The sequence below is a fragment of the Lissotriton vulgaris genome, chromosome 4_1 (genome assembly GCF_964263255.1).
Source record: "Lissotriton vulgaris chromosome 4_1, aLisVul1.2, whole genome shotgun sequence".
NCBI classification, from domain to species: domain Eukaryota; kingdom Metazoa; phylum Chordata; class Amphibia; order Caudata; family Salamandridae; genus Lissotriton; species Lissotriton vulgaris.
Genome location: NC_141691.1, coordinates 1,612,045,206 through 1,612,066,708, shown reverse-complemented (window position 1 = coordinate 1,612,066,708; position 21,503 = coordinate 1,612,045,206). Strand labels below are relative to the sequence as shown.

Sequence of the window (21,503 nt, the reverse complement as noted above, 5' to 3'; positions counted from 1 at the left end):
TACTGCAAAGGAATCAATTACATAAGGTAATCATGGGTAACAAGGCTAACACAAGTGCTGTAATGATTATAACCCTTGGACCACTGATCACTTATTTTGCCTTCTTTTTTTATTAATTTTGGTCCAGTGATAAGTCTGAGTAACCCCGGGTTCCTTCTAAGACACTTAAGAAGGTACGCCTTTTGAATGAGTCCCACAGGACAATTGTTATATTAATACATACTTATTCTGGTTCACCTCAGCAGATAGAGTTGTCCTTTATTTAAACACTCTTGTCACTTTTCCCAGCTCCCAGAGGTTAACTGCAGCAGATACAGGGGGTTAAGAGAGGCACAAAGAGAGGGAGAGGTATAAGGATAGAGAGAGAGAGTTATCAGAGAGGGTGAGGAGCAAGAGGAGAAAAGTGGTTGCATGGAAAGAGAAGGATTGCACAAGGGGCAAAGGGAGTATGGCTACTTTTGGTTTCCCAGTCTTGACCTGCAGGGCGAAGTAAATGTGCATGGGGACTGCAGTATGGTTTTATGTGTATATAGACTGCAGAGCCTGGTTATGGAATGCACCTATAAATAAAAGCTATAAATATGCATTTACAAAAATACCAAGATCTCATTTTAATGAGCTTATTTTCAGAAATATGTTACATTTCAATTGTATTTGCTTTTACAGTTTAAAAAAGATGCCTTAATTTGCCAAAAGAACAAACTGGGAAGTTACCCTATCCACGCGGCAGTAATGGCTGCCTCCGAAAAATGCCTGGAGCTCATATTGAAGAAAGGTAACATTGCGTTGTATTGTCATGGTTACTTTCATTTATAATTATTTTCAGATATTCCTCAATTGTAATGTATTTTAAAGATAATACCTTTATTCTTAGGGGAAGAGAAAGGATATTCTATTTACAAGCATATAAACTTTACTGACAATTTGAAGAGCAGCCCGCTTCATGTAGCAGTCCGGACAGGATGCTTGAATATTGTAAAGAAATGCATAGCCTTTGGGGCAAAGATTGACCAACAAGAGGTAATTATTTTGACTGTTGCCATGTAAACATACAATAGACAGTAAAATAGGTGACAAATGTAAAAACTGCATTTTATTTTTGACTCTAAAATTGCTACTAAGAGTTTAGCCTAAAAAGTAAAATTACAACGGTTTTTTAAACCTCTCGCCATAGGAGGAGATAAAAAGTACCAAATGAGGCACATTGTACCTACTATAGGAACTCACATAATGTAGATCAATATTGGAGCTCCTGGCAAAAGAAGGAAATGTTCCTTCTGCTCTCCTCTGCATTTTGCTACTTTATGTAGAGTGTTTTTGAAGAGGGTATGGCATGTTTCCTGCCATTAGGAGAATCTATTTTGCAGTCCTGATGCCAACACAATGGCATCAGATTGGCAACCAAATTGAACACTGCACATCGGGTTCTAGTTCTGCTGGCGTTCCTTCTGTCAACATATTGCAATCACAATATTGGCAGTTCAGGCAGAAGTTGGTTTTATATTTTTTTCTGCTGTAAAAATGATTTAAAGCTAATGATTTTGGAAGATATGTATGTGCCTGCTCCTCTAGTGTTATCATGGAACCTTCAGAAATACTACCCTCAAATTGGCTAATGACATTTTATGATCATAAAAGAATGCAAATAGCTCATTGAAGTAAATCAGTTAGGATCAGAGATAAAGTCAGAATGATAACTTGAGTCTTGTAATTTTCATTGTTTTATTGTACCTTAACATTTATCTCATGAACAGACGTGAACTATTAAACCTCCTTTTAGCAAATCTGCTCATTGTAGAGGTCCTCATGTGATTGTAATACATTTACAACTCTTGAGGTTGTCACAAAGGCCCCGACAGTACATATGGAAGCCACACTGTCTATTTTTAGTATGGTTGTTGGAAATACATGCATTTGTTTTCTTTTTTTCTTCACCAGTGAAATAGTTTGCTGGTGGAGAAACACCTTCCTTTGGATCCTTAAGAAATATTGGGGTGCTTGGGTACTTTTAGTACCTTGTTTGAAAACGCCCCCAACATTTTTGGCACCAGGTTCAGTTAAGTGAGTACATTGGATGTGAAAACACATTGGAATACTATGTAAATACCATACATCCTTTTTTGTTGATCTTGGGTTAGTCAGAGCTTTTTGAAAGACATCCAAGTTGTTTAATGTTGTTTACTACTGCATCACTTGTACACCTGGCTCCTAAGAGTCGAGTCGTCAAACATCTGCAGGTGGTAGCAGAGCGTATAGTATGCAGATACTGTATTCTGTACAAAATTACACTTAAGGAACTGAATGATAAGTTAGAGCTGTGTCTTTAAGTTTTACGTAGGAAAGAGAGGTGTGTTACCAAGAGTAGGTGCAGAAATATTTAGACTGATGTAGTAGATTCTGGGAGTAAAAAGCTTTTGTAAACAGATATGGAGCTCTGCAGCCAATGTTTGACTATGGGAAACAAGTTATGTGTTCTCTTTAGAGGTCATGGAAGTTCTGGTATACATTAGTGTCTGTTGACAAAGTCAATCAAATGGGCAGAGGTGTCAGACAGCATGAGGCAACATATGAAGTTGGCAAAGAACCTCTGCCCTAGAGTTTCAGCACAGTAGAAACACATTTAATTTAGCAAGTTCAGTTCAATTTCTGTGTATTTGCAAAATGTATTACTTTCAATCGGATACTGATACCCAGCGAGATTCTCTCTTCACATCTATAGAGGTCTACCTTGAATATTTTGTGTTAGTCTTATGTGAGGTTTTGTTATTATGTTCATATCTGTCTTTTTAGAATGGGTAGTGAATGTAGAGGTATGCATGATGGAATGAATGGCAATAGGATAAGATAAACTGTTTGGGGTGTTTTGCTTCAATTGCACTTTATGAAGTTTAAATTTCATTTAGACAATTTGTTATTTAAGATTATGTCTGCGTGTCACAAAATAATTTGTATTTATGTATAAACAGACAAATAGCAAAACAAAAACAAAAAAGAAAAATAATAAAATAATGTTTTGAAGAAATTACAGGAGTTTCTCTTACTTACAGCATCCTTTCTTAAAATATTTGTGATACATTTCTGTGAAAAAGCAATATAGGTCTAATCAGAGGTACCCCCCTTGCCTAGGTTTTCTTCTCTCCCTCCTCTGGACCTAAAACTATACTGGGAGAACTCTTCCTTTTGTTTATCAGTGATAACATCATCCACATAATCTGTGATGTACCTACACACACCCGAATATAACCTTGCATACACCCACTCGAAATTTCAGACTACCACTCTTGAAAGCAATGACACACAAATACTAGTATGTACATATCCACTCACTGATTCATAGGTCTACATACACATCCACTCACTCACCCATACAGGCACTCACACAGCCAGTCACTCACCAATACAGTCGCTGATATATCTACTCATACACCACACAGCACTCATACATTGTCAGTCACAAATAGAGCTACTCACATGCCTACTCACTCACCCAAACATTCAATCACACAGCCACTTACTCACCAATACTGAAACATTTACACACTCACTGCTCATACAGATACTAACACATACTTACTCTCCTATGCGGTCGCTGACATATGCACACACTCACCCATACAGCCACTCTCACAATCACTCTCAAACATACAGTCACTTATATACTCCAACACTCACATATACTGTCTTTCACTTATGCAGTTATTCACTCATTGTAGAAAGAAAGATCTGCTTTTATGGTTACACCTACTTTTTGCCTGGTGCTAAGCTGTTACTGACTAGTCTGACTGAGATGCTGCTAATGAGGATCCCAGTCTATCTGCTTTCTCCTTAAGTTGGTTTGTTCAGTACTTAAATACATCCCAGATTTGGATACTGGGGTACCGTTATCAGTCCCTAGTATATGGTACTAAGGTAACCAGGGCATAGGTACCCCGGAGGTCCCCCGTGGTTCGAAGCATGCATTATGCCACCCATGGGAGACCATTCATAATAGAACTACAGGCCTGGCTTTGCAGCCTGTGTAAGTTGGTGCTAGCACCACTTATTAAAGATATAGGTTCCCTATATTTAGGGTCACTGCACTTAAAACCTATAAGTCGCCCCATAGCAGGCCTTTGCAATCCTGAAGGCAGAGTGCTTGGTTCTAAGTGAGGGGGTGCCCCTGCATAAACAGGACACCCCTAAAGCCTATGGGTTGTCAGTAAAGCAGCAATATACCATATAGAGGGGCACAGCTTTGTTACGTGATGACCATCTTGAAAATGGCTGCAGCGAATTCTATCATGTTTGGTAGAAAACATGTTGGAATCATGCCTCACACCATTTGGAGTATGATTCCAAGCACTGGAAGAGCCCTCCGTTAGGCTCCCAGTACCAGCATTCTTGACCCGGACAGCACAAAATGGTTGCTTCCCACCAGAGACACATGTCTGCCCTCTTGCTGCTGAGCTAAGCTCGAGCAAGGGAAGGCAGAACAATAGGCATCCTGTCACAGGGAGGTGTGACCACCTCCCAGACAGGATTTAGTGCATTTGGGTAGGGTGGGTGTGCCTGCCAATGCCACTCAGTCTGCATGAGGGGCACATTTGGTGTCCCCATGCATAGACCAGTTGAAACCAGTTCTGGAGCCACTGGCTCCCACTCTGGTATGAAACTGGATAAAGGACATGTGAGTAACATCTTCCCTGTCCATACCCTCCCTGGGAGGGTCCCCTGAATCATCCCAACCCTTTCCCTAGGGTACTTAAGGGCTTACCTGGCTGTAGGTTCCTAGATTCATGTGGGATAAGATTCTGATCAGACCCCTTCTTTTTTACCATCCGGGCCCTCTGGACTTTGCTGGACTTTGTTTGGGCTCCACTTCATCTCCCTTCCAGTCTGCTGCATCATCTGTGCCTGTGCACCATACAGAAACCTTCCAAGACATTTGTCCATCAAGGACACCTGAAGGAATCTCCCTTGGAGTGAAGGAGTACCTCCCCTGCATTTGCAGGTACTGCAACTAAGTCAACCGGTCTGCTGAACCTGAGCTCCTCCGGACTCCGTAAGGCTCTGAAACACAGGTGGTGGTTTTCACAGCTCCTGAGGTCTGCCCTGCCCTCTCACCAATGTGAGGCCAATATCCCTTTGAGGATTGCAATAACCAAACCCCTTTGCACCACGTCAACTTGCAGTTGCCAAGGCTTGTTGACTTCCTGACAAGAAGATCTTTGGGCTCCAAGTAGCCCCAACCTCGAGCACCTCCAATGATCAGAAAAGTCAGCCCTACCGCATCATTGTGCATAGTGGCCTACATCTTTTGGGGAGCTGCTTGAGGTCCTCTTGCAACTCCATTGCCTCCGGCCTGTGGGTCAATTTGAGAGTCAGTTTTGCTTCCTATGGAATCCCCTGATTGCTCGGGCCTGCCCTGACTCCCCTGATTTTGGTGAGTCCCCTGGACCTTGCTGGTCCCGACGCTGCTCCTTTAATCCCTGCATCGTTTGCATTTGCCAAAGCTTGTTGGTGCTCCTGCCGGACAACGGCCACTCAGCACTCGACAACTTTGTGGTACAGCTCATACACGGCTCTTGGTCCTCCTCAGCATCCCCTGGCCCTCAAAGCTGTAGAGTCAGGGTCCTTGTCATCCATCCTGCAACACCCAACATCGGAGGGCATTCGTCTTCCAAGTCTCCTGGTCACTTCTGAGTGACATTGACTCTGTTCCCTCTGCACTTTCTCCTCTTCCAGCAGCAGCACTTTCCTGAAGTCCTCCATTGGGTTCGATGGGGATTTCTGACACCACTTCACACATATACACCTTCCTTCCGTGGTTTAGGTTCTTATACCACTTTCCTAGTATATGGTTTGCCCCCCGGGGGCCACTGTGTATTCTGTGATATTTACTGTGTTTCTTTGCTAAGTATTATCTGCATTTTGTTCATCTCTGGGTAGGAGATATCTAAATGTGTTAGAGAGTATTATGTAATAAATACATATTTTTATAAATACTTTGTGTGGTTCTTTTTCACCTAATCTATACTAAAAGATTGCATTCTGGTACAATAAGCTGCTTTGCAGTCCTTCTGAACCAGGCCTGTGGGCTGATTTCCACAGCTACCACTTAGAGAGCTTTCTAAGGTTGTTTAAGACCTCTTAAATCACCATAAGGGTTTTCTGTAGTGTTGAAAGGTGCCCACTTACTTTGGTGGACATCATATACCAGGCCAGCTTCTCACACTCATATACCACTGAGACATCCATTCACTCACTGACACAGCCATATGCACACTCATTCACCCATACAGTCCCTCACTGATTCACTCATGAACCCATACACCCAGGGATTTACCCACTCATACGTCCATGCAGGGAGTCACACACTCCCTCAACCACCCTTACAGACACTCAGGGACACATACAGGTACTCAGAAAACTAATCAATAACCCATATAGATACTCATGTAGCTACTCATTAACCACTTATACACCAACTGACAGACTGATACACACATTGACACAGATTATTAGTTAGTCACCCATTAATTCACTAAGACATTTAATCCCTCACTTATAGTCAGTCACGCACCCACTAAATCCTCTATACAGACACTTAAACACCCACTCATTCTTTAAAACACCTTGGTGTGTATATATATATATATATATATATATATATATATATATATATATATATATATATATATATATATATATATATATTCAGCCAGACGCTTTCCCAGTGAAGAAAAGGAATCCGGGCCACTTTTGAAATGCAAAAACGTGTTTATTTGTCAATGGCTCTCTCGACGCGTTTCGCAGGGTAAACCTGCTTTGTCACGAGAACGAACCAACTTCAAAGTGAGTAATATATACAGTCACGTGGTATTGACATCATACCAACGTAATGGAAAACAGACTTAGTGGTCTACCTGCGGGCTGAGTTCGAGTCATATGTGAAGAATTAAAGTGCATTGACAGAACATTTTCAAAACATATAAATTAAATGCATATGTTATAACGCGGTAATTAAAGGACCAGTCTAATGCTTGAAAGTAATAATATACAGCAATCTAGCTCAAGTGAGCCACTGAGAGTTTCTGGTAAAGTAAAAGAGGTCAATGCGGCTTTGGGTATAATTAAAAGAGGAAGTAGGACAAAAGGATAATCCGAGTGACAATGCACCTTAATTCTATATATGCGATCATGGTGATATAGCAATAAATAATTGAAAGCACAAGAACTGGGTTTGTTTCCGTCCTTTCCCGAGTGAAGGGAAGCTGCGAAGAATGGTCAAGAGTAATATATATATATCATATATCGTGCCTGATGTTTCACCAGAATTAGGGGTGAACAGGACTTTTTCCTTTATATATATATATATATATATATATATATATATATATATATATATATATATATATATATATATATATATATGTTTGCACACACCTCCGTAATCCTTGCAGAGGTCAAAAAAGGACGGCACTCCAAGTTGTTGTTTTCACCAAAAGTGGTTTATTGGCAGACCCCCCTGCCCCCTTGACATACGCGTTTCACCGATTTGGCTTCCTCAGGAGGAGCGACGGCGGTGAAGGGAGCTGTTCGAGAAATATATATATATATATATATATATATATATATATATATTCCATATGACATTGCCCAACAATTGAGGCACCTCACAGCAGCGTTTTGCAACCTTTTATTACTTTTGGTTGGCAGGGGAAAACGGCATCTCACGGCAGCAAGTTTCAAAAGTCCATACGCGTATCGGGCTGAGTCTCACTGAGTATCTGGCTATTAATGACACCCCCGAGACATCGGTGTCGGCCCTTTGGGGAGCCTTGAAAGCGGTGGCTCGCGGCAAACTTATTGCGATTGCGGCATCAGAGGCCAAGGTTCGCAAAGCTAAGAGGGATGAACTCACTGCTCAGGTCTCTGAACTGGAGAGGGTTCATAGCCGCACCGGTGCTCCGCGGGTCTGGAGACAGCTGAAGGCCGCCAGAGCTCAGTTAGCTAGCCTAGATACAGACAGGGTGGAATTCGCCGCTCTTCGCCCCTGTCATACCTACAACGTTGGGGGGAACAAAACTGGCCACCTACTTGCTAGTGCCCTGGAGGCGAAAACCCAACGTTCCAAAATCTCCAGCCTCACGGACGACTCTGGTTTAAATATCAGCGGGGAGACACAAGTCGCGGAGGCGTTCCGTGCCTTATACGCCTCTTTATTTAAAGCCAATTCTGTATCACCGGAAGACGTTATCGCCTATCTGGAATCGGCGAAGATCATGAAGCTGTCTCAAGCTAATGCGGACGCTCTAGACGCCCCTATTCCGCCTGGATGAGGTGCTCGCTGCCATCTCTCGCCTTCGCCCTCTCAAATCCCCAGGGCCTGACGGCTTCTCAACCGGATTTTACAAAACCTTCAGCCAGCTTTTGGCTCCTGTCCTCACTCGGCTCTTCAATTCCTTCGAGGGCCCGAGCTCCATCTCGCCAGATATGCTCGCAGCCGAGATAGTGGTGCTGCCTAATCCGGGTAAGAAACCCACACAATGCTCTGCGTTCCGCCCTATAGCTTTACTTAACCTGGACTTGAAACTCTTTACGGGTGTCCTAGCGCCGCGTCTTGGTCCATGTTTGCCCGGGATCTTGGAACCCGACCAATCGAGCTTTGTTCCGAATCGCCAACGCAGCAACGCTTTCGGTTAGGGGACCGCTTTCAGTCCTGGATTGCGAGTTGCTACCATCGTCCTCAGGCCCGGGTCCGCCTAGGCGGCCTACGCTCGGGCCCTTTTGAGATCCAACGCAGCACAAGGCAGGGGTGCCCCCTCTTGCCTCCCCTGTTCACCCTGTACATAGAGCCCCTTACGCAAAAGATTCGCAACAACCCTGCTATCCATGGCATTACCTTTGGCCGGGAGCCTCATACGTTCGGCCTTTATGCCGACGACATCATAGCCGCTCTGGACCATCCGGACTGCTCTATTCCCGCCTTCCTGGCGGAGTTAGAGTCTTTTGGAACTGTCTCCGGCTTCAAAATCGACAGGGGAAAATTCCTCATACTGCCACTGGGCAAAAATGCCCAACCACGGGCAGACACACCCGCTTACGGGGGAGGTTTATTGTCGACCGCACAGCTCCCGTACTTGGGCGTTACTCTTACCTCATATACAGAGTCGACGGTGGTTCTCAACTATTCAACCCTCACCTTCCAAATTCGAACCGACCTCGCGCGCTGGTCCAAACAACCCCTTTCCCTGCTGGGACGTGACGCGGCAGTGAAAATGTCGGCTCTGCCCAAAATTCTATACATTTTTCAAACCCTTCCGATGTTCCCTCCGGCTGGCACCATCGTGCGTCTACCAGCCGCCTTCCACCACTTTATCTGGGAAGGTAAGCGAGCACGCTTACATAAACGACCAGCATACAGGAACGCAGACGAAGGAGGCCTTGGGATCCCCAACCTCTTGCAGTATTTCCAGGCCTCACAACTCCGGTATCTGGTGGAGTGGTTTAGGCCAGAATCCAAAAAGCAATGGCTATTTCAGGACAGGGCGATGGCCCAGAAATCCCTTTGGAAAATTCCGTTCCTCCCCCGGCAGCATAGACAAAGCTACCTCTTGCGATCCCCCATCACTCTGGAACACAGTCGCTGTCAAACGGGGGTTGACAACCTTCCCCTCTTCACTTACCCCTCTCTTGGACAACCCGGAGTTTCCACCAGGCACTGTCCCTCATGCATTTCAGCAATGGTGAGGTATCAGCTGCCTCTCCGCCGGCCACCTTTTTGACCTACAGGGCTTTCTCCCCCTCTCGGACATATTTCAGGGCTATAACGTTGTCTAACCCCACTTATTTCAGTACTTCCTACTTCGGCACTGGCTCACACATCCGGACATCGCCCCCCTGGTTGGTAGACCTATGACGGCCTTTGAGAAGTGGCTGGTGACAAAAGACTCGGACAGGCATCTTATCTCAGACCTCTACAAAATGCTCACGCTCCCAGCCATCTCGGGCAAGACAGCAGGCCTGGGGAGGGCCCTATCACCCAAGGAATGGAGCTATGTATATTATAGAGCCTCTCACACCACTCGCAACACCGCAGGTAGGGAAGCAGCGACGAAGTTGGCCATGTACTGGCATCTCACTCCGGTCCGGCTCAACAAGGGTAACCCGATACGTAGCGCACTGTGCTGGAGGGGTTGTGGGGAAAGGGGCACCTTGACTCACCTCCTCTGGGAATGCTGTGAAATCCAGGACTACTGGAAGGCCGTCCTGGATGACATTGACTCCACCTTTGATACTGAAATCCCCAGATTCCCAGCTTACACCATTTTAGGCTTACCTAATGCACTTACCTTTCCCCTAGAACCCCCAGAGGTCGTCAAATTGGGATCGCCATGCAAACTGCAACACAACATGTACTGTCCCTCTGGGGCTCGACTACCAGGCCCGCTCACACGGGATGGCTGCACAAAATCTGGTTCACCTTGGGGATGGAACGTATCCAGGCTACGCTCACACATTCCACAACTGCATATCGGAAGGTCTGGCTCCCGCTGCTTTCCCTCCTGTCCAAAGAATTTAACGAGATCACGTGCCCCAGGTACCTTCGCTTGCTGCGACTCACAGAGCCTACACATGACCCTTCGTGATCCCATGGATGACTGCGATACTTACTCTGTGAATGCATCTATGATTGTTTCACGAGTCCGGCACACTGGGTGGGGTGGGAAGGGTGGGGGAGGGCTGGGAATGGGAGGGGAGCTCTGGTTTTGGTTCCCACGGTTTGGTTATCTCACTACGCTTAACATTTGCAGCCTTGCCACTATACCTTTATTGTGGCAATCAAACCTAACTTGCAATTTGTTCTGTAGAGAAGACATACTTATCTGTATCAACCGCCTTTTATACCTGATGCATTTCTTTCATACTGTAGTGCCTATTGTTGCTCTTAAAATTAATAAAACAAATTTGAAATTAAAAGCCTTTAGTAGGTTGATTGGCAGTGAAGACAAATGTGCCCCAGCCAATGTTACCCTTGAGAATGGTCATTCTGTTTCCATTTCGCGCCGGCGTTTAGGATCCACTCCTCCACGGCGGGGTGCCTCGCGACCCCGGTCGGGCCGCTACATTCTCCATATGACATTGTCCAACAATTGAGGCACCTCACAGCAGCGTTTTGCAACCTTTTATTACTCTTGGGTAGCAGGGGAAAACGGCATCTCACGGCAGCAAGTTTCAAAAGTCCATAAGCGTTTCGGGCTGACACAGCCCTTGGTCACTGGATTCTAGAGGTGGAAGGCTAGTGATTTTGCGCCGTATTTGTAGTGCTTATGTAGTAAGTTCTCGCCGCAGTGGGCGTGGTCATGTTGCATTCTGGTCAACGTAGTTACAAACTTTAGTAGTGCATCTCCCTTCCTTCATTCTAACTTTAAAAGCCTTTAGTAGGTTGACTGGCAGTGAAGAAAAACGTGCTGCAGCAAATGTTACCCTTGAGAATGGTCACGCTGTTTCCATTTCGCGCCGATTAAATCTTGTGTGGTGTTTAGGATCCGCTCTTCCATGGCGGGGTGCCTCGCGACCCGGGTCCGGAGGCTATATACTCGATATGACATTGCCCAACAATTGAGGCACCTCACAGCAGCGTTTTGCAACCTTTTATTACTCTTGGGTGGCATGGGAAAACGGCATCTCACTGCAGCAAGTTTCAAAAACTCCATACGCGTTTCGGGCTGACACAGCCCTTGGTCACTGGATTCTGGAGGCGGAAGGCTAGTGATTTCGCACTGTATTTGCAGGGTTTATGTAGTAAGTTCTCGTCGCAGTGGGCGTGGTCATGTTGCATTCTGGTCAAAGTAGTTACAAACTTTAGTAGTGCGTCTCCCTTCCTTCATTCTAACTTTAAAAGCCTTTAGTAGGTTGACTGGCAGTGAAGAAAAACGTGCCGCAGCCAATGTTACCCTTGAGAATGGTCACGCTGTTTCCATTTCGCGCCGATTCAATCTTGTGTGGCGTTTAGGATCCGCTCTTCCACGGCAGGGTGCCTCGTGACCCAGGTCGGGCCGCCACATACTCCATATGACATTGCCCAACAATTGAGGCACCTCACAGCAGCGCTTTGCAACCTTTTATTACTCTTGGGTGGCAGGGAAAAACGGCATCTCACGGCAGCAAGTTTCAAAAGTCCATACGCGTTTCGGGCTGACATAGCCCTTGGTCACTGGATTCTGGAGGCAGAAGGCTAGTAATTTTGCGCTGTGTTTGCAGCGCTTATGAAGTAAGTTCTCGCCGCAGTGGGCGTGGTCATGTTGTATTCTGGTCAACGTAGTTACAAACTTTAGTAGTGCGTCTCCCTTCCTTCATTCTAACTTTAAAAGCCTTTATTAGGTTGACTGGCACTGAAGACAAAGTCCCCCAGCGAATTTTACCCCTGAGAATGGTCACGCTGTTTCCATTTCGCGCAGATTCAATATTGTGTGGAGTTTAGGATCCACTCTTCCACGGCGGGGTGCCTCGCGACCCGGGTCGGGTCGCTACATATTCCATATGACATTGCCCAACAATTGAGGCACCTCACAGCAGTGTTTTGAAAACTTGTATTACTTTTGGGTGGCAGGGGAAAACGGCATCTCACAGCAGCAAGTTTCAAAAGTCCATGCGCGTTTCTGGCTGACACTGCCCTTGGTCACTGGATTCTGGAGGCAGAAGGCTAGTGATTTTGCGCCTTATTTGCAGAGCTTATGTAGTAAGTCCTCGCCGCAGTGGGCGTGGTCATGTTGCATTCTGGTCAACATAGTTACAAACTTTAGTAGTGCGTCTCCCCTCCTTCATTCTAACTTTAAAAGCATTTAGTAGGTTGACTGGCAGTGAAGACAAAGGTGCCCCAGCCAATGTTACCCATGAGAATGGTCACGCTGTTTCCATTTCACGCCGATTCAATCTTGTGTGGCGTTTAGGATCCGCTTTTCCACGGGGGGTGCCTCACCACCCGGTTCGGGCCGCTACATACTCCATATGACATCGCCCAACAATTCAGGCACCTCACAGCAGCGTTTTGCAACCTTTTATTACTCTTGGGTGGCAGGGGAAAACGGCATCTCACGGCAGAAAGTTTCAAAAGTCCATACGCATTTCGGGCTGACACAGCCCTTGGTCACTGGATTCTGGATGCGGAAGGCTAGTGATATTGCGCCGTATTTGCAGCGCTTATGTAGTAAATCCTCGCCACAGTGGGCGTGGTCATGTTGCATTCTGGTCAATGTAGTTACAAACTTTAGTAGTGCGTCTCCCTTCCTTCATTCTAACTTTAAAAGCATTTAGTAGGTTGACTAGCAGTGAAGACAAACGTGCCCCTGCCAATATTACCCTTGAGAATGGTCACGCTGTTTCCATTTCGCGCCGATTCAATCTTGTGTGGCGTTTAGGATCCGCTCTTCCACGGCGGGGTGCCTCGCGACCAGGGTTGGGCCGCTACATACTGCATATGACATTGCCCAACAATTGAGGCACCTCACAGCAGCGTTTTACAACCTTTTATTACTCTTGGGTGTCAGGGGAAAACGGTATCTCACGGCAGCAAGTTTCAAAAGTCCATACGTGTTTCGGGCTGACATAGCCCTTGGTCACTGGATTCTGGAGGCGGAAGACTAGTGATTTTGCGCCGTATTTGCAGCGCTTATGTAGTAAGTTCTCGCCGCAGTGGGGTGGTCATGTTGCATTCTGGTCAACGTAGTTACAAACTTTAGTAGTGCGTCTCCCTTCCTTCATTATAACTTTAAAAGCATTTAGTAGTTTGACTGGCAGTGAAGACAAACGTGCCCCAGCCAATGTTATCCTTGAGAATGGTAACGCTGTTTCCATTTCGTGACAATTCAGTTTTGTGTGGTATTTAGGATCCGCTCTTCCACAGCGGGGTGCCTCGCGACCCGGTTCCGGCCGCTACATATTTCATATGACATTGCCCAACAATTGAGGCACCTCACAGCAGCATTTTGCAACCTTTTATTACTCTTGGTTGGCAGGGGAAAACGGCTTCTCACGGCAGCAAGTTCAAAAGTCCATACGCGTTTTGGGCTGACACAGCCCTTGGTCACTAGATTCTGGAGGCGGAAGGCTAGTGATTTCGCGCCGTATTTGCAGTGCTTATGTAGTAAGTTCTCGCCGCAGTAGGCGTGGTCATGTTGCATTCTGGTCAACGTAGTTACAAACTGTAGTAGTGCGTCTCCCTTTTTTCATTCTAACTTTAAAAGCCTTTAGTAGGTTGACTGGCAGTGAAGACAAACATGCCCCAACCAATGTTACCCTTGAGAATGGTCACGCTGTTTCCATTTCGCACCGATTCAATCTTGTGTGGCGTTTAGGATCCACTCTTCCACGGCGGGGTGCCTCGTGACCCGGGTCAGGCCGCTACATACTCCATATGACATTGCCCAACAATTGAGGCACCTGACTGCAGCGTTTTGCAACCTTTTATTACTCTTGGGTGGCAGGGGAAAACAGCATCTCACGGCAGCAAGTTTCAAAAGTCCATACGCGTTTCGGGCTGACACAGCCCTTGGTCACTGGATTTTGGAGGCGGAAGGCTAGTGATTTAGCGCCGTATTTGCAGCGCTTGTGTAGTAAGTTCTCGCCGTAGTGGGAGTGGTCATGTTGCATTCTGGTCAACGTAGTTACAAACTTTAGTAGTGCGTCTCCCTTCCTTCATTCTAAATTTAAAAGCCTTTAGTAGGTTGGCTGGCAGTGAAGACAAACGTGCCCCAGCCAATGTTACCCTTGAGAATGGCCACGCTGTTTCCATTTCCCGCCAATTCAATCTTGTGTGGCGTTTAGGATCTGCTCTTCCACGGCAGGGTGCCTCGCGTTCCCGGTCGGGCCGCTACATACTCCATATGACATTGCCCAACAATTGAGGCATCTCATAGCAGCGTTTTTCAACCTTTTATTACTCTTGTGTGGCAGGGGAAAACGGCATCTCACGGCAGCAAGTTTCAAAAGTCCATACGCATTTCGGGCTGACACAGCCCTTGGTCACTGGATTCTGGATGCGGAAGGCTAGTGATATTGCGCCGTATTTGCAGCGCTTATGTAGTAAATCCTCGCCACAGTGGGCGTGGTCATGTTGCATTCTGGTCAATGTAGTTACAAACTTTAGTAGTGCGTCTCCCTTCCTTCATTCTAACTTTAAAAGCATTTAGTAGGTTGACTGGCAGTGAAGACAAACGTGCCCCAGCCAATGTTACCCTTGAGAATGGTCACGCTGTTTCCATTTCGCACAGATTCAATCTTCTGCGGCGTTTAGGATCCGCTCTTCCACCGTGTGGTGCCTCGCGACCCGGGTCAGGCCGCTTCATACTCCATATGACATTGCCCAACAATTGAGGCTCCTCACAGCAGCTTTTTGCAACCTTTTATTACTCTTGGGTGGCAGGGGAAAACGGCATCTCACAGCAGCAAGTTTCAAAAGTCCATACACGTTTCGGGCTGACACAGTCCTTGGTCACTGGATTCTGGAGGCGGAAGGCTAGTGATTTCGCGCTGTATTTGCTGCGCCTATGTAGTAAGTTCTTGCCGCAGTGGGCGTTGTCATGTTGCATTCTGGTCAATGTAGTTACAAACTTTAGTAGTGCGTCTTCCTTCCTTCATTCTAACTTTAAAAGCCTTTAGTAGGTTGAATGGCAGTGAAGCCAAACTTGCCCCAGCCAATGTTACCCTTGAGAATGGTCACACTGTTTCCATTTTGCGCCGATTCAATCTTGTGTGGCGTTTAGGATCCGCTCTTCCACGGTAGGGTGCCTCGCGACCTCGGTCGGGACGCTACATACTCAATATGACATTGCTCAACAATCATTTTAAGTTCGTAAATCTTAACCGTCCTATGATTCCAACTTCTTCATTTAGGAAATATTATCACAAATTATAAAATATCTTCTTTTGCGCTCGCACTCTATAAAGCAAAATTGATCCCTGGATGGGCATTCATCATAATTACAAAACCAATATTTCAGGTCTATTTTTAATTGAGGTTTTAGATTCTTTGAGTTTTCAGGCGCCTTTTCAAATCAAAAATAACATAACTATATAAGCAATATATCAATAGGTATACATTTTATATATGCAGCAGATATTTTTACATTTCTTTCCTCAACTGATTTACCAGACTACAATCTTCATTCACAATCTATAAATACGGATTCCAAATACATCCCTTTAACCTAGATGAATTGAAAGTTCTTCCTCAGTGTTAAGGCCATCGGGGATTACGGTCTGCATATCAATTATGTATCTTGACTCTAACCTTCTAAGTTTGAGTTCCCTATTTCTACCACAATCATTTAAAGGTACATGGTCCAAACAAAATAATTTTAGCTGATACCTGTCACTATTATGGGGTTGAGCAAAAAGTTGTGACACAGTGTACGAGAAGTCTTTATTTTCTATTGCTCGTGCATGTTCTAAAATTCTCTTTTTTGTCGGGTGTATGGTACTTCCTATGGACTTTTTAGTTCAAGGACAGTAAAGACAATACACGATGTACGGTGTATTGCATGTTAAAAATTTAGTTATCGTTTTAGGATTGCTCATGCCAGGAATTTTGTAAGACATAACTTTTGCGCTGTTCTTGCATGCCTTGCATTTTGTGCATGAAAAAATCCTGTGACCTTGCTAATTCTGGGAACAAATGGTATTGGTTCATAGTGGCTTTTAACTAATTGGTCTCTCAGAGACTGGCTCTGCCGTTATGTTATCCGTGGATAATCAGGTAGGGACCTTCCTATTATTTGGTCTGTCTTAAGAGGGAGGAAGGAAGGGGGCGCACAAGCCACCCCCCGATCCATTGGCAATCCTGCTCTCTTTTTTTTTTAAAAATATTTTTATTGACAATTTTTACAGCAATTTTTTACCCCCCCCCCCCCGCACCAGTCAATATCTTTCAACAGCAGGTAAGTTTCTGAATAATCACATAAAACAATTCCATTGCATACTTGCATACTTCCATAATATATACATCTTATAGCAAAACAAAACAAATTGGGGAAGAAAAAGAAGAACACAGTAGATAAGAAAACATTAATAAAACGCAGTTAAAGGGAAATGTAAAGGGGACAGAAGATACCCCAAAGAGGCATATGTAAGGCGTATATATATTTTATCACATCCAGCTATTCACCCCCCTAGACTCATGCACACACTAGATTAATGGAGGATCCAATGCTGCCCACAGAAATATTTGCGGATGCTATATTTAAGGAATGGGTTCGTTTGGGAATTAAGATTTTGGGGGATCTAATAGGGGAGGCAGGGGTAAGGCAATTCACAGAAATCCAGCAGGAATTTGGTGTTAGCAATAGGACTTTTTTTAAATATTTACCACTAAGAAGCTTTCTAGGTAATAAACGAGGTGGACCGATGGGTTTTAAAGCAAATCCGATAATACAGATGGTTGAGGGGGGCCAATCTTGCTCAATTAAAAGGTTGTATGCTGAACTAATAGAACATCGAGGGGATGACCTTGAAAAATATGAGACCAAATGGAGGGAAGCAATAGGAGTAACAGAGGGCGTATTCTTAAGGTCACTAAGATTAGGACGGGAAACCCTGTGTTCAGCGGCACTGCAGGCACAACACTATAAGACGCTATACAAACTCTACTACACACCAGCTAGAATTGCCCAGTGGGGAGGAACACAGGGGGTTAGGTGCCCTAGGTGCGACAGTACGGAGGCAGATATAGTGCATATGTTTGCGGGGTGCCCAAACCTCTCTCCGCTAATAAAAAGTATTGAAACATTTTTTGATAACTCCTTGGCATATAAATTGAAGCTGACACCAGAAGTAATACTACTAGGACTAGAGGGGAGTAACTCACAGCAAAATCAAAATGGGGGGTTTTTGTTTGTGGCCATGGCTGTTTTGCGCCTATGTATAGCAGCTGCTTGGAAAGATAAGATACCACCCCCGCTCCAGCACTGGTTGGCTAGGTTACTGCATATGTATAATCTGGAGAAAGCTATCTATGCCAGAAGGGGGAAAAAGGGTAGAGCGCTGGGAATACAGCTGTGGAAGCCCATTGTAGAATGGAAAAGTAGGCAATCCTGCTCTCATTGAGCACCACCTCCCCAGGGCAGGCCGATCAAGCATTATACACAAGCACCGTAGGGATTGCAGATTTTGCATCTTCTGCAGTGTTTCTTGTACATCAGCACCGCATTATACCCCAGCACCACTGGGATCAGATATTCAGCAGCAATGCTTAGTTTCTTGTACACCAGCCCCTCATTATATACAAGCCTCATTGGGACCACAGATTATGCATCTTCTAGTGCGTTACTACGTTCCTTGTACACCAGCACCGCAGGCACTGCATTTACTGCATGGGTGCAGCATTTTTTTGTAAACCAAGCACCAGGACTGCATATGCTGCATTTTAAGCCGGGGTACTGGGTTTCCTATAAAGGAGCAACACAGGGACCACATCTTCCACACAGTGTTGGGTGTGACAGTAGAACCATAGCTCTAATACAAGCATTCTTCCTATGATCTTGAAGGTGACCCTGTAGTGATGGGTAGCCCTCCCTGAATCTCAGTCGCAGTGCTCCGGCCTACTTTTCGGAGATGCTGGTGTTTATTTGGGGTTCTTGGGTGGAGACACTGAGAATCTCAGGGAATGCCCAAGGCAATTAACATTGCAGGAGAGGGAGGGGAGACTTGAGCTCCCCACTGTCCGGAAACAAACCCTTGAAAGTACAAGGTCCTGAAGAGCCCACCTTATTATATGCAAGCATCATTGGGACCACAGATCATGCATCTTCTACTGTGGTACATCGTTCCTTGTACACCAACACTGCAGGCACTGCATCTTCTGCATGGGAGCAGCATTTTTTTGTAAACCAACACCACATTAGGCACCAGCACCGCAGATGCTGCATTTTCAGCAGGGGTACTGGGTTTCTTATAAAGGAGCAACACAGGGACCACATCTTCCACGCAGTGGTGGGTCTGACAGTAGAACCAGAGCTCTATTTCAAGAATTGTTCCTATGATCTTGAAGGTGATACTGTAGAGATGGGTAGCCTTCCCTGAATCTCAGTCACAGTGCTCCAGCCTACTTCTCAGAGATGCTGGTGTTTATTTGGGGTTCTTGGGTGGAGACACCGTTTGGAGTTACTTCATTATTACTGCACATACAAATTTAAAATGAGAATCTCAGGGAATGCCCAAGGCAATTAACAGTGCAGGAGAGGGGGTAGACTTGAGCTCCCCACTGTCCGGAAAGGAACCCTTGAAAGTGCAAGGTCCTGAAGAGCCTGTAGTGTAGTTCCTATTTTCCCTATAGGCCCTGCGCATTGGAATAACATAAACAGCAGTGTAGACGTAGAACAGCGGTCTTCTAGGTCTCTACTGACTATGTTAGACTTAATTTAGGTTTGCGCCAGCTAGCTCGGAGGTCACTGGAAACTTTCTTGACTGAATAGGAAGTGATCAGCTTCCCTGGCTCAGACAAGAAGGGATTCAGCTTCCGGCAACCGCATAAACATGACAACTTTGCTCCTCAGAATAAGAGTCAATCTCTAGAGTTGTGTGAAACAATAGACAGCTATTTCACTCAGTCAGTTGTGCAGATTTACTTTCACCAGAGTGCAGAGAATAGAGAGACAGGCGTTTTCAATAAAAGATATTATTTATTGAGCAGTCTTCCTTCTCATGCAAGAGAAATTAATTGCCACAATTGCAAGACTTGTTAATATGAAAAGTGCGTACAGTAAAAGGAGTATTACAAAATAATATTGTAAAAGCATTTATATGGTCTCTTAGCCATAAGATAGTTAAAATGAATAAAATATATACATTCATATATACATTGGCTAATGACCTCAAATGGTGCTTCTAACTACGCCTACCCCAGTGTACCTGACCGAAGCCTAATACAAGGGAGGGAGTAAGTAATAGTTTAAGTTAAGTTGGTTTTGCCAAGAGTTTGTTTCAAGAATTCTCTCTAAGGGTTTAGTCAGCACCGTACCTCTGGAATAGAATGCAGGAGGTCTGGTATCTCCTTTCAGGACCCGATATCCCAGTCACCCGCAAGGGTAGGCTGGAAACGCCAGAGCTGGATTTTCTCGGCAAGAGAAAAGACAGCGTCTTTCTCAGCGCGTCAAGGAGGAGGGGCAGCGTCCGTGGGCTTCTCGCATCTGCTGGGCTCTCTGCAAGAGGACAGCTGTTCTGCTCCAGTATTCACCACCACCGTGTGCTTGCTTAAGGCAACATTGGTATATTTATACCTGAAAGGTGCCGAGTTTGACGTAAGTTTTTGGACATAAGACATCAATAAATATGTCACCAAGAACTGGTCGTTCTTACAGTGCTCGCAGGATTTCTATTACTAATCAAAACAAAGCAAGGTTGCTGGGGGTTTGGTATGTCTAAAGAACTCGGTGTGCTATCTAGAAATCTAAGGAAGTGGCTTTCCCAGGTTGCTGGGGGTTTGGTATGTCTAAAGAACTCGGTGTGCTATCTAGAAATCTAAGGAAGTGGCTTCTGCTTTGTCATGGACTGTCATGGACTGCAGAGGCGAGTTACAGAAATATGGCTCTGATTGTTATGCCATTATAGGGATGTGTATTGATTATAGCCGTATAGGGGCATGAGGTCACAATATTGATCGGGGTCCTAGATAAAACACATCACCCACTCCACAAATTTATGTCCATCAAATTACTAAAACTAAAGCAATAAGAAGCACGTGTATTCCTACCCACCCCAAAATAAATTTTGCATTTGAAATGGTGTATATGAAATACATGTAAATGAATAGGTGCTGTACGTTATCAAGCATAGTAATCATTCAAAAAATATTGCATACGTATTCAGTTGAACGATTTTGCGAAGTATTACACATGAAATGTCTCTAAATACAGAAAAGAAGGGCAAGACCATTCCATCACATATAAATACAATTGCTGTAAAATGTCCTAGAGGCTGAGGTTATATGTTGTCTCTAGTTCTACTAAAAATAGAAGCTCTGTTCTTTATGAATAGTTCTACTTTAAGCAAAGTACGTGTGCCAGAAAAAGGTAAATATTTTGGGAATTTTTGAAAAATAATAATTTCATGGTGAGCAAGGAAAAAATAGTTCAAAAACGCTTTTCTGTAGCTTTTGTGTATCAAAGCTGAAGGCCGAATTCAGAGTTCATGGGAACGCTGTGTGCCGGATTGTTTTCCAAAAAGTTATTGTTTCTGTTCAGGGGAGAACATCATTTCAGACAGGCTTGCAAAGAATTGGTCTATATATTCAGGTGACAGTTCGACTAAGTTCGATAATGCTGTAACTTGGCAGTTGTGAGAATGATTGCTATCATCGATTTCAGGATCAGCAATGCTCACAGAAGGTCGTACCTGGGTGATGCTGCTTCCATTTCTTGCCTCACTGCCACCCCCTAGTCGTAGCGCAGGAGTCTCAACGAATGGCGTCATCAGGATTGGTAACCGCTGGGGACAACATGATGCGTGAGCCGTTACTGGACTTAGCA

General features: G+C 44.9%; 1 protein-coding gene across 4 annotated transcripts in view; it reads left to right on the top strand.

Annotated features, from left to right (window-relative positions):
- Window positions 1–21,503, top strand: part of TRPA1 (transient receptor potential cation channel subfamily A member 1) — a 913,216-nt gene that overhangs the window by 368,218 nt on the left and 523,495 nt on the right. For all 4 annotated transcript variants that reach the window (XM_086965876.1, XM_086965877.1, XM_086965878.1 and 1 more), the window contains exons 6-7: window positions 667–775; window positions 875–1,020. In XM_086965876.1, the coding sequence (XP_086822002.1) occupies window positions 667–775; window positions 875–1,020 (255 nt within the window). The remainder of the gene's footprint in view (window positions 1–666; window positions 776–874; window positions 1,021–21,503) is intronic.